The sequence below is a fragment of the Pongo pygmaeus genome, chromosome 1, assembly GCF_028885625.2.
Source record: "Pongo pygmaeus isolate AG05252 chromosome 1, NHGRI_mPonPyg2-v2.0_pri, whole genome shotgun sequence".
NCBI classification, from domain to species: Eukaryota; Metazoa; Chordata; class Mammalia; order Primates; family Hominidae; genus Pongo; species Pongo pygmaeus.
Genome location: NC_072373.2, coordinates 141,265,648 through 141,278,606, shown reverse-complemented (window position 1 = coordinate 141,278,606; position 12,959 = coordinate 141,265,648). Strand labels below are relative to the sequence as shown.

At 37.5% G+C, this 12,959-nt stretch overlaps 1 protein-coding gene across 3 annotated transcripts in view; it reads left to right on the top strand.

Annotated features, from left to right (window-relative positions):
- Positions 1-12,959, top strand: part of PKN2 (protein kinase N2) — a 153,556-nt gene that overhangs the window by 102,681 nt on the left and 37,916 nt on the right. For all 3 annotated transcript variants that reach the window (XM_054477452.2, XM_063653103.1, XM_063653123.1), the window contains one exon: positions 961-1,070. In XM_054477452.2, the coding sequence (XP_054333427.1) occupies positions 961-1,070 (110 nt within the window). The remainder of the gene's footprint in view (positions 1-960; positions 1,071-12,959) is intronic.

Here is a 12,959-nt window from a genome sequence, read left to right as displayed (position 1 = left end):
TTGAGACAGCGTTTTGCTCTGTTGCCCAGGCTGGGTGCAGTGGTACAGTCATGTCTCACTGCAGCCTCAACCTCCTGGGTTTAAGGATCCTCCTACCTCAGCATCCTAAGTAGTTGGGACTATAGGCATATGCCACCATGCCTGGCTAATTTTTTTTTCTAGAGACAGAGTCTCACTGTGTTGCCCAGGCTGGTCTCGAACTCAGGGGCTCTAGCTGTCCTTCCACCTCAGCCTCCCAAAGTGCTGGGATTATAGGTGTGAGCCACCATCTCCAGCCTTGATTCTTTTAATGGTTTAGTGACACTTTAATAGTAACATTGAAATTTTGGTAATCTAACTGCTGATCCAGACGTGTTTACTGAGATAGTAGCCTGGTAGTCCACTGAGATGGGGGATGGTAGGGGTTGGTTTGAGGAGAGTAAAATGCAAGAGGTTTGGAAAGCACTGGGGAGAAATTCTGAAGTATAAGCATAAACTATATGTAGATGTAAAACTGGGAGGAAAAGCATGTGACAGTTCAACCTACCGTAGAATACAAAAGTGAATTTTCCTGTGCTTTCCTGTGTATAGAGAGAGGCTTTAAGAAAAACAAGAAAATAAAGAATTGTTTAAGGAAACAAGCTCTATAAATATCAGATATAGAAAGAAAAACTGATTGATATTCACATAAACACAGTGTGGCAAACAACTACTATTAATCTGTTCTTTCAGTCACATGCCAATGTAAACAAAAGAGATAGCAGTCACTATTTGTGTTTTTGTCAAACAATTTGGGAGTGTCTAGTAGGAGTGTATGTATATGTAAAACTAGCCATTTAAGATTCAAAAGTTTTAATATTGATTATGAAAAACTTTTATTTTCAAAGGGTCTTAAGACTTTTATTGCTAATTAAGCAGCAATACTTCTGTTTTTTATAAAGGTTTAAAGTTTTTAAGCAAGTTTGTAAATTTTAATTACAGATGATGTCTGTGCTGTTTTGAAGCTCGATAATACTGTGGTTGGCCAAACTAGCTGGAAACCCATTTCCAATCAGTCATGGGACCAGAAGTTTACACTGGAACTGGACAGGGTAAGAGGACTAACATTTTACTTGAATTTTAATTATAATTCATTTTAAATTTGAGTTATATTTTTTAGAAGGCTTCAACAAGTTGTATTCTTAAGAATATAAAAATAGAACTTAGATTTTTTTTTTTACATTTCTTATTCAATGAGTTATGCATAAATCTACCTTAATATAGAGATGAATATCAGATTGCTGTAGGATCTTTCATTTGTGTAGTAATTTGGAAATGTTTCATTCATAGCAAACTTAAAGATCAGTAAGGTGTAATATTGAAGCATATTGGTGATCTTAGTGCGCTAACAATTAAGGCGATTCTTCTGGCTCACCATGTGTAGGTTATCTTACTCGAGCTATATTTGAAATGAGCTATTAGGCTTGGTCACCCAGCCTTCTGTGTGTTTGTGTCTTTCAAGAATAATTTGAATAGCTAGAATTCAGTCTGTGGCCATAGAACCCAACAGAAGTTAACTTGGTCCACAGTAGATTTAAATCCATAGAGATAACTTTTAGATTCAAATCCATTCATTGGGTTGTGAGAGGAAAATATTAAAATGTAATCGTAATTTTATCTAAAAACTAAGAAAGATACTAAACTTTTTTATTATTTGGTATTTAGGTTGATGGTATATATGTTATTCTAAAAATTAATTATGTTAATGAAAGCAGATTTACAATGCTTAACTATGTGTGCTCTCAAAATGTTTTGGTGATTACTGTTCTAAGCCGCTACTTTTAAAACTGGGAAAGCATTCAATTTTAATTCTTTCCCAATTTTAAAAGTAGAGGCTAGAACAGTAATCACCAAAACATTTTTAAAGCATTCAATGTTTTGCAGTCTCTAAAGTGGAGGTAAGAATGTAATACTCACAGAACTGTTAGGATGAAAAACCGAGAGTAGTGTGTGTAAAATACCTTGCATTGCCTGGTACATTTAAGCCATTCATGGGTATTCTTTCTTTTAACCCGGGGTTTGAAGTATGGCTGTGAATTTGAATATAATGAAAGGGGATTTGAGAATGGAGAACTATCTGGTTGAATGTCATTTCCTTTCATTTCGAGCCTATTTAAGGTAATTACCGAGTAATATCAAAATGAAACTTAAAGAATTGTTATTAGAGGGAAAATGACTAGCTAGGAGATTTTTCTTATAACAAGGTTATTGTTAATAAAGTTTTATACTGAAAAGAGAAATTACAAGTAATTTAGAATATTGCCATTATTTTGTAGTTGAGGAAACCAAGATCCAGGTTAGTTACATACCAGTAAATTTCAGGACTGGTACTAGACCTTCAGTGTCTTAACTTTTAAATGGATGCTCTTTTTCCCTCTGGTGATTTGAATGAGATAGAAAGATAACAGTAGCACAGAGGAGGAAACAGCAGAAGATGAAGAGTGCCTGGAAGAGATAATATGGTTTTAAATTACCTAAACTACAAGCTTAGAACAATAAAAGACTGCGATAACTGTTGTTTGTTCTTTACCTACCATTGTAATCTTCACCTAAAATGTTTTTCGCCTCAATGGCATCAGGCATTTTTCCCACTTTGGAATAATGCTCCTTTTAAAACTTGGAAGACACAGTGCATGTTAAGCAGATCCTCTAGGTTCTTGATAGGCATGTTTCTTATCCCTAATTTGATTATAAACTTTTCCTTGGCAGAGACCACATTCCCTATTAAAATAGCTCCTTCTGTTTACATAGTATATTTTACATTTTCATGTGCTTTCTATTCTTTTATCCCTTATATTTATAGACTATAAAAAATGTTTATTAAAACATAGATGGAAACATTGCAAGCGGCCTTAGTAAAAAAAGAAAAAATTTATAGAAAATGTTGCTTTAAACTGACATGTTTGTTTCCAGCATTTTGCCTCATATGTCAACTTTGTCTTCTATGGCATTCTGGAACTAAGTTGTCTATACTGTTTCATTTCAAGATAAAAAATTCATAGTTCTTTTTAGACTTGTAGGATAATTCTAGAAATGATCTAGATCTAGAATGGTCTAGAAAAATTCAAATTATGTTCTGTGGAGCTTCAGTGTTCTGCAGAATTGTCTCAGGATGCAACACAGTCTTTTTTGTTGTTGTTTTGGAATTTTATGTAAAATATCATTTGGATTTTGCTATTAGAAAAAACGTTTTTAAATTGTTGGTATAATTTAGCTCCATTTTACAAACTAAGGAAATTATGGCCCTCAGGCTAAATAACTAGCCTAGGGTATAATCCAGGATTTTTTTTTTTTATTTTTCTTTCTTGAGATGGAGTTTCTCTTGTTGCCCAGGCTGGAGTGCAGTGGCGCCATCTCGGCTCATTGCAACTTCTGCCTCCCAGGTTCAAGCAATTCTCCTGCCTCAGCCTCCTGAGTAGCTGGGATTACAGGCATGCACCACCACTCCTGTCTAATTTTGTATTTTTAGTAGAGATGGGGTTTCTCCATGTTAGTCAGGCTGGTCTTGAACTCCCGACCTCAGGTGATCCGCCCACCTTGGCCTCCCAAAGTGCTGGGATTACACTCGTGAACCACCGTGCCTGGCCTAATCCAGGATTCTTAATGAAGTCTACTTACTACCAGCTCTGTGTTCTTTCTTTTCTGTCAGGTTACTCTTTTATATTTTCTTGTAGCTATGCAATTTTTCATTTTTCCTGAATTCCCTCAGCCTTCCTGTTATAAAAAGCTTAATCAAGCTCCCATGAGAGATTGAAATAAAAGACAAAATGTTACACTAAGACCTGTTAACTCTTTCCCTTGCACCTTTCCTTTAGAATAATGTTACTAACATAGTAGTAGAAGTTCTTTATCAATATTAGAAACAGAGAAGAGCCCTGTCCTTAGAACCAAAGCTTAGAACAATTTTAACAGATTTCAGTGTTGTTAAGAGCAGAACTATAGAAAATGTCGACGGATCACTGGGAAAGGAGGGAAACTGAGTATCGAAGCAGTTAGGACAAGTAAAAAGGTGGTAGGATTCACGGATTGGGACTAACAGTGGGATTGTCATATCAGTGGATGCTGAAGTCTCAGAGAGAGTGAACTAGAATGTTAGGAGATAATGTTCAGAGAGAAGGATGCAGACAGTTGAGATTGTGAAAGGATTGTAGTTACTGGTATGACAGTATGATGACAGAAGTGAAACGGCAAGGTAAGGTAAATCACAAGATTATAAGAAGTTAGCTGTGTGCAGTAGCTCATGCTTGTAATCCCAGCACTTTGGGGAGGCCAAGGCGGGCAGATCTCCTGAGTTCAGGAGTTCAAGACCATCCTGACCAACATAGTGAAACTCTATTAAAAATACAAAAATTAGCTGGGTGCAGTGGCAGATGCCTGTAATCCCAGCTACTTGGGAGGCTGAGGCTGAGGCTCTGCTTGAACCCCAGAGGCAGAGGTTGCAGTGAGCTGTGATCATGCCACTGCACTCCAGCCTGGGCGACAGAGCAAGACTCCATCTCATAATAATAATAATAACAAAATAAGATTATAAGAACCCAAGGGACTTTTTCATTTATTGGTTTCTAATTTTCAGAAATTTTTGACTCACACTACATGAAAGAAGATTGGAATTTAACTTTTAAACCACCACACTCCTATTCTCATTCTCCCAAATAATTATGTTAAATCAGTAATCTAGTGTTTATTATAACTATAAAGATTGTCCATAGATGAACCATGTTCTGTACGGTGATTATATTTCCTTTTTAATACCTTTTCCTCCCCTTAGGGCCACTAAATACCTCTTTGTTTTGTTTTGCTTAGTTTTCTGCGTACCTATTATTTATCCCCAAAAGCTCCAGAAGGACTCTAAAACAACTGTATGTAAGCAGGTATGCTTGGTTATCTAATAGTCCGCATTTCTTCCCCATTAGAGACATCCTTTCTGGGGCCTTACATCTTTCTGCTCCAATTTATATAGCTGCTACACAGGTTTCATCTTGAGACTTTGTTTTACTATCATCTTGAGAACTGTCTTCTACATTGGATCACTTGAGTCTTGGATCACTCCATCTTCTTGCTTTACCTCCTCATGCTGGTGAATCATATCCTTCATTTTCATGCTGAGAAAAGGGTGAATGAAATAAAGTTTTAGAGATCATATATGTCTGGAAATATGTATATTCTACTATCATACTTGGAGTATAGAATTCTTTTAGGTTGGTACAAAAATAATAGCGGTTTTGCCATTACTTTTGATTGCAAAAACTGTGATAACTTTTGCACCAACCTAATAGGTTGGAAATTACTTTCATTAATTTTGAGTTGTGTAATTATTATTTAGCCTCAGTATTACAGTCGAGAATTCTGTCTCCCCCTTGATTTTTAATATTTAATCATGATCTGTTAGATCTGCTAGATCTCTAAACACTTTTAAGATTTTCTTTTTTTTTTCCCCGGGATTCTGAAATTTCACAGTAGTGTATCTTACTTGGGTATCTTTCATTCTTTTTGGTGGATATCGTGTGGCACTTTCAGTTTGAAAGCTTATTTGTTTCAGATCCAATAAATTTCCTTGAGTTATTTATTTGATAATTTTCTCATGTCCATTTTTAGTGTTTTCTCTTGGTAGTTAAACTTCTTAGATTGATCCTGTGATTTTCTTTTGTCTGTGGTTTCTCTGTCTTTTTGTTCCACTTTCTAGGAAATTTTTTACAACTGAAAAATTTACATTTGATGTCATATTTTTAATTTTTAGAAGTTCATTTTTGTTGTTTAGTTTTTGAAAAACAACACCCTGTTTTTCTCTCATGGAGATAATATCTCTTAAAACTGAGAATATCAGCTTTAAATTTTCTTCTTGAATTGTCTCTACTACTTCTGAGGTCTCTTTTAAGATCTCTGTTTATCATATTGTATATTTGGGCAAATGTGTGGCAATCCATGGCTTTCTTAAGAATGAGACACACTAAAGTAACCAGTTTAAAGCTGTGTGTGAGCCAGGTGTGGTGGCTCATGCCTGTAAACCCAGCACTTCGGGAGGCCGAAGTGGGCAGATCACTTGGTCAGGTGTTTGAGACCAGCCTGACCAACATGATGAAACCCTGTCTCTACTGAAAATCCAAAAGTTAGCCGGGCATGGTGGTGGGTACTAGTAATCCCAGCTAACCCAGGAGGCTGAGGCATGCGAATTGCTTAAACCCAGAGGGCAGAGGTTGCAGTGAGCTGAAATTGCACCACTGCACTGAGCAACAGAGTGAAACTCTGTCTCAAAAAATAATAAAAATAAAAAAAAAGCTGTGTGTGTGGAGTTGCCCAGGTTTTGAACTAGTTGAGAGAAACAAAGAAATGACTAATGGAAAATAAAATATCATCCATGTTACTGAAAAAATAAGCTGTTTTTTGAGAGTATGGCTGGGTATGCAGCAAGAGTGGGGTTATGTCCAGTCTCTTGGATCACTGTAGGCCCCGATCTATGTAAAATTTAAAGCAGGGAGGAAAAGAGCAAACTACTTCCATTGAACAGCCTGGCTTTCAACAGAAAAGAAGGAATGGGCTATGTTCCTCATGTCCAGTTTGTCTTCCAGAGTCTCCTATCAGATAACAGATTCTGAGGTTTGAATAAGAATATTGAGGTAAAGACCTATCCAGATATTTAGGGAAAATGGGGAAATTATTTCTCATAGCAACCATGGCAGTGAGAAAGATGCTTTCTCCCTAGAAAAGGATAAAAATGCATGCAGCCACCACACCTGGTCACAGATTTTTTAATGGGGAGTAAAGCATTATAATATAGCAGAACAAGAGTAGGAATACAAAGATACTTTTAATTTTTTACATGTTATGAACTGTCTGACATTGGGGATATTGTTTAATCTGAGATACTGTTTTTTAACTTGTAACAAAGCTGTAACACTTACCTTTTTTACCCCTCCTTTGCTGCTTCCAGATTCCACCGCTGTTAAAAATAACATGTCGGCCGGGTGCGTTGGCTCACGCCTGTAATCCCAGCACTTTGGGAGGCCGAGGCGGGCGGATCACCCGAGGTCGGGAGTTCAAGACCAGCCTGACCAATATAGAGAAACCCCGTCTCTACTAAAAATACAAAATTACCTGGGCATAGTGACGCATGCCTGTAACCCAGCTACTCGGGAGGCTGAGGCAGGAGAATTGCTTGAACCTGGGAGGCAGAGGTTGCAGTGAGCCAAGATCGTGCCACTGGACTTCAGCCTAGGCAACAGAGTGAGACTCCGTCTCAAAAAATAAATAAATAAATAAATAAATAACATGTCATATATTCCTCTGGGGCTATATGACTTCTTTGAGACTATGAGCTGTATAGTTGACCCTTGAGCAACGCAGGGGCTAGGGAGCACAAGCCCACATTTCCAACCCATGTACTCGAAAATCCACATAACACTTTTGACTCCCCCAGAACTTAAATACTAATAGTCTACTGTGGACCAGAAGCTTTATTGATAACATAGATAGTCTATTTTGCAAAAAATACAAGGTTTTTGTGCCTGCTGGCTTAGCCACAGCAGCAGCTTCAGAAATTTCCTTTTCTTCTTTTACGATGGTTCTTATTCTGGATTCATTTATATTGAAATGGCAGAAGCTACAACTGCAAACCTCAATATATAGGATACATCTCAAGCAGTTCAACTTCTTCTTGTAATGTCATGATTTTTCTCTCCTTCTTGGGAGCACTTCCAGCATCACTAGTGGTACTTTGTAAGAGTTCCATAGTATTATTCAGGGTTTATGGTATTGCATTAAATACCATGAAAAATATGCAAGAACTGAGGCAGATCACTTTTACTGCCATATGCAATTTACTGGGGAGATGAACTGCTCAGGCAGAAATAGATTTACATAGTGTTTTAAATGGATACTGTTGACACTTGAGCTCACCATAAGAGCATTAGGAGGTGGCTACAAAATTACTATAGTAGTACAGTACTACAGTTAATTTTATGCAGTTATGATTTAATATTGCATCTTGATGTTTGTTTATATTTCTCTTGACTATAAATGGTGCCATGTATGGTCTGTAAGTGTTTGTGTGTAAGTTTGATAAATTTTAACTTTTTGTAATAGATTTGTGTATTTTATGGTAGTGAATGATAAAATAGACTAGTATCTACATATATGCATTCATGACATATCTTTGTTGTAATGTTTTTGATATTTCTATGCTATGTGATTCATCTGCAGATTTTTCAAACTGTTGCACATTTCTGGAAAAGGTTCCAGTATATTTATTGAAAAAAAATCCGCATATAAGTCGACCTGTACATTTCAAACTTGTATTGTTCATAGGTCAACAGTATAGAATTGCCTACTTTTTTTTCTTTTTTGTTTCTGTTATTTCTTGAACATCAGGTACTCTCTGATATTCATTAAGGATGACTTTTATTCTTCCTTCCAACATTTGCCATCATTATGAGGGATTTAAAATATCTGCATACAGTCATCCCTTGGTATCCATGGGGAATGATTTCAGGACTCCCTCTCCCCATACCAAAATCCGTGGATGCTCAAGTCCTTTATATAAAATGGTGTATTTGCATATAACCCACACACATCCTCCTGTGTACTTTAAATCATCTCTAGAGTAATTATAATACCTAGTGCAATGTAAATGCTATATAAATTATTATACTGTGTTGTTTAGGGAATATTGACAAGAAAAAAAAAGTCTACATATTCAGTATAAATACAACTATCCTTTTATTCCCCAAATATTTTCAGTCATGGTTAGTTTAATCCACAGATAGGGAACCCACAGATACGGAACCCACAGATACAGAGGGTGGACTGTGTATGTAAACAACCCATATAATATACCACTATTTAAACTTCTTTGAACTCCTGAACTCTGGTATACCTTTACTCCTTTGTCATTTTAAATGAATTGTGCTACACAAATTGAAATCTTAAATTCGTATACCTATTGGGTACAGTGGCTCATGCCTGTAATCCCAGCACTTTGGGAGGCTGAGGCGGGGAGATCACCTGAGGTTGGGAGTTCAAGACCAGCCTGACGAACATGGAGAAACCCCATGTCTACTAAAAATACAGAATTAGCCAGGCGTGGTGGCACATGCCTGTAGTCCCAGCTACTTTGGAAGCTGAGGCAGGAGAATCACTTGAACCTGAGAGGCGGAGGTTGCGGTGAGCCGAGATCATGCCATTGCACTCCTGCCTGGGCAACAAGAGCGAAATTCTATCTCCAAAAAAAAAAAAAAAAAAAATCAATATGCCAGCCTTTCACCAATTCTCTTGTTCTCCTGAATGATAAACTACACAAAGCACCTAGAATAATTAGCCAAGTGTGGGGCACAAGCCTGTATGTAGTCCTAGCTACTGGGGAGACTGAGGCAAGATTACTTGAGCCCGGGAGTTGAATACAGCAGTGAGCTGAGACCATGCCACTGCATTCCAGGCTGGGCAACAGAGTGAAACCCTTTCATTAATTAGCTAATTAATTAATGCACCTAGGATAATACCTCGTACATAATGGTATTCAGTAAACGATAGCTCTTGTTATTGTTTTTCTTCTAGCTCTTTTTTTTATTATCACAAAGCTAGATATTTGATCAAATATTTCCATTTCCTTGATTCTTCAGGATATTTTCATGCTATCAGCCCCTTCCAAACTTAATTTTCTTCTCTATTTACCCTAAAACCAATGTTACTCTGAAGCATTTCTTTACTGATATTACCACAGCATCCTTTGACCTTATCTTTATAACTACCTGCTGTGGAAACTCCCAGTAGCAAATCATTTCTATTCTGCTTCTCTGCTCTATATCCTGAATGCTGCTTTTCTGCTCTATATCCTGAATGATCACATTTACTACTGCGAATTTTAGTTTTCAATCTTAGCTAGGCTTGTAAAAGTTATCCCACATTTTACATTTTTATTTCATTACCAGCAGCTTTTCTTTTGCCTGTCTCTTCAAGTCTTCTACCCCACGTCAGACTCCTTTGCTTTTGTTTTATAGATTAGATTTAAGACCATTAGACCTCAGCTTTCTCCTATCACCTGCTAATTTTTTTGTATCTTCCTCCTTGGTTTCAGAGAACGAAGTCTCTCTCTTTCTTGTTTAGAGTCTATGATCATTCAAGTTGCCCTCTAGCTTCCATTCTTTCTAGTCTCCTATAGCCTTGTTTCATAAGTTAGCCCTATTAGCACCTATATTTTTAACCACTTCTTTCTTCTGATATCTTATTCTTGTTGGATATACTCACATTCCTCCCATTAAAAATTTTTGTTTTGCTTCGTCCTAGCTCTGTTGATAGGTCTTTCTTTCACAGACAAGATTCTTGAAAAATAAGTTGTGTTCAGAATCTGTTCTTCCTCACCCTCCCATATGTTAAACTTAAGTTTCTACTGCCGTTATAGGTTATGAACAAAAAACCTTATGTATAGTGTCTAATTTAATCCTCACAATAATCTTATGCTATATATACAATTATTTATATTTTAGAGAGTACTGAGGTTCCAAGAGTTTCAGTTACTTTTCTCAGGCCACACAGCTAGAAAGTGGTGCAGCCAGTAATCAACACAAGCATCTCTCACCAAAGTCAAGTCTGTCTGAAGCCAAGGCTTTTGTTCTTCATCAGAGTTAGCAAACTTGTCTCTGTTTCTAGTCTGTCCTTTCGGCAGTGTAGATTTTCTTCATTGCATATCACAGTAGTAATAAAAGGCAACATATTGAGATTGACTTATGTACTGGAGTTGTATTAACTCCTTTAATTCTCACACAGCGCTGCAAGGTTGATACTATTAATGCATATTTTACAGGTGAGCAATCTGAGACCCAGCAAAGTTAAATAACTTGCTCACGGTCACAGAACTACTAAGTGGTGTGGGATTAAGATTTAACCTTTTTGTTCTACATTTATTGAGTGTGCATGCATACGCAAGGCAGTTTGATCCCAGTGCTTTTCTTTTTAGCAACTATACAGGTTGAATATCCTTTATCTGAAATACTTGGGACCAGAAGTATTTTAGATTCCAAATTTTTTTTCAGATCTTAGAATCTTTGCATTTAAAAATGCAAACTGACTGAGCATCTGAAAAATTTGAAATCCCAAATCCTCCAATGAGCATTGCCTTTCTTTGTCATATTTGTGCTCAGAAAGTTTCAGATTTTGGAGCTTTTCAGGTTAGGGATACTCAGCCTGTACTGCCTGATGTGATCCAATCCGTACCCCTCCTTACACCAAAACCCTTTAGTACCGGCCTGTAACTTACAAGTTAAAGACCAAATTCTACTCCAAGTCATGCTAAGCTCCTCATGACTTATCTCTGCCCATGTTTTCATTCTTATTTCTCACAGCATTTCTACTTATATTCTAGGCTTTAACTATATGAAACTGTTTCCTATCCCTATGATGTACTATATACTTCCTTACCTTTGTATGTTTTTTACCCTCTGATGACTTTGTCCTCTCCTTTAATCTTTAGATATAGCTCTCAAAACCCAATTTGAGCAATTATAATATTTTTTGGTCTTCCTACTACCTTTCCCTTACAAAAAAATTGGTCAGCTCTCTGTTTTGTGTCATTGTGCATATTGTATATGCCACTGTATTGCCAGTATTGATCTACATTTCTGTCTCCCAAAATTTCTGTCTTCCAAAGCAAAACTATGAACTATTTGAGAGCAGGACCATATGTTACTTATCTTTGTATTTCTATCACAGAAGACACTTAGTGTACATATTCACTAAGTATTAATGGGATGAATGAAAATAATTAAAACTGAAAAGGAGCTTTGCTCAACCTTTTTTTTTTTTTTTGCTGTAGCGTACCCAAAGAATACCACACACTCTAGTCAATACAGTGATTCCCAAATAGACACAGGTCAGAATCTGAGAAGGGAGGGCAGGTATAAATTTGAAAATGTCAGGGCCAGGCACAGTGCCTCACGCCTGTAATCCCAGCACTTTGAGAGGCTGAGGTGGGTGGATCACCTGAGGTCAGGAGTTCAAGACCAGCCTGGCCAACATGGCGAAACCCCATCTCTACTAAAAATACAAAAATAAGCTGTGTGTGGTGGCGAGCACCTGTAATCCCAGCTACTCAGGAGGCTGAGGCAGGAGAATCACGTGAACCTGGGAGGCGGAGGTTGCGGTGAGCTGAGATTGCACCATTGCACTCCAGCCTGGGCAACAAGAGCAAAACTCTATCTTAAAAAAAAAAGAAAGAAAATGTCTGCCGGGCGCGGTGGCTCATGCCTATAATCCTGGCACTTTGGGAGGCTGAGGCAGGCGGATCACGAGGTCAAGAGATCAAGACCATCCTTGCCAACATGGTGAAACCCTGTCTCTACTAAATATACAAAAATTAGCTGGGTGTGGTGGTGCGCACCTGTAGTCCCAGCTACTCAGGAGGCTGAGGCAGGAGAATCTCTTGAATCTGGGAGGCAGAAGTTGCAGTGAGCGGAGATTGCGCCACTGCACTCCAGCCTGGCGACAGAGACTCCGTCTCAAAAAAAAAAAAAGAGAGAATGTCTTCCTTACCTACTCTCATCTTGCTCCGCACAACTAAATCTGATTTAATTCTCTGTGCCTCACTTGTTATTAGGAAATCACTGCTCTACAACATAATATAGGCATTTTAGCTTTTTCTGACCTCTCTGATCTGTAAATTAATACTCAAGGCCTCCATTTAGCACTGTGAGAAATGTAATAGAGACCAGGCACAGTGGCTCATGCCTGTAATCCCAGCACTTTGGGAGGCTGACGTGGGAGAATGGTTTGAGACTAGCCGCGGCAACACAGCAAGACCTCATCTCTATTCTATAAATGCACACAAAAAAGAAAACAATTTTAAAAATTAATGAAATTTTAAGAAGAATTTTTAAAAAGAAATGCAAAAGCACCAGAGGTATTCCTTCCATAAAGGACCCTAAGGCCTGGTAGGTTAAAAATAAATTGTTTGAGAC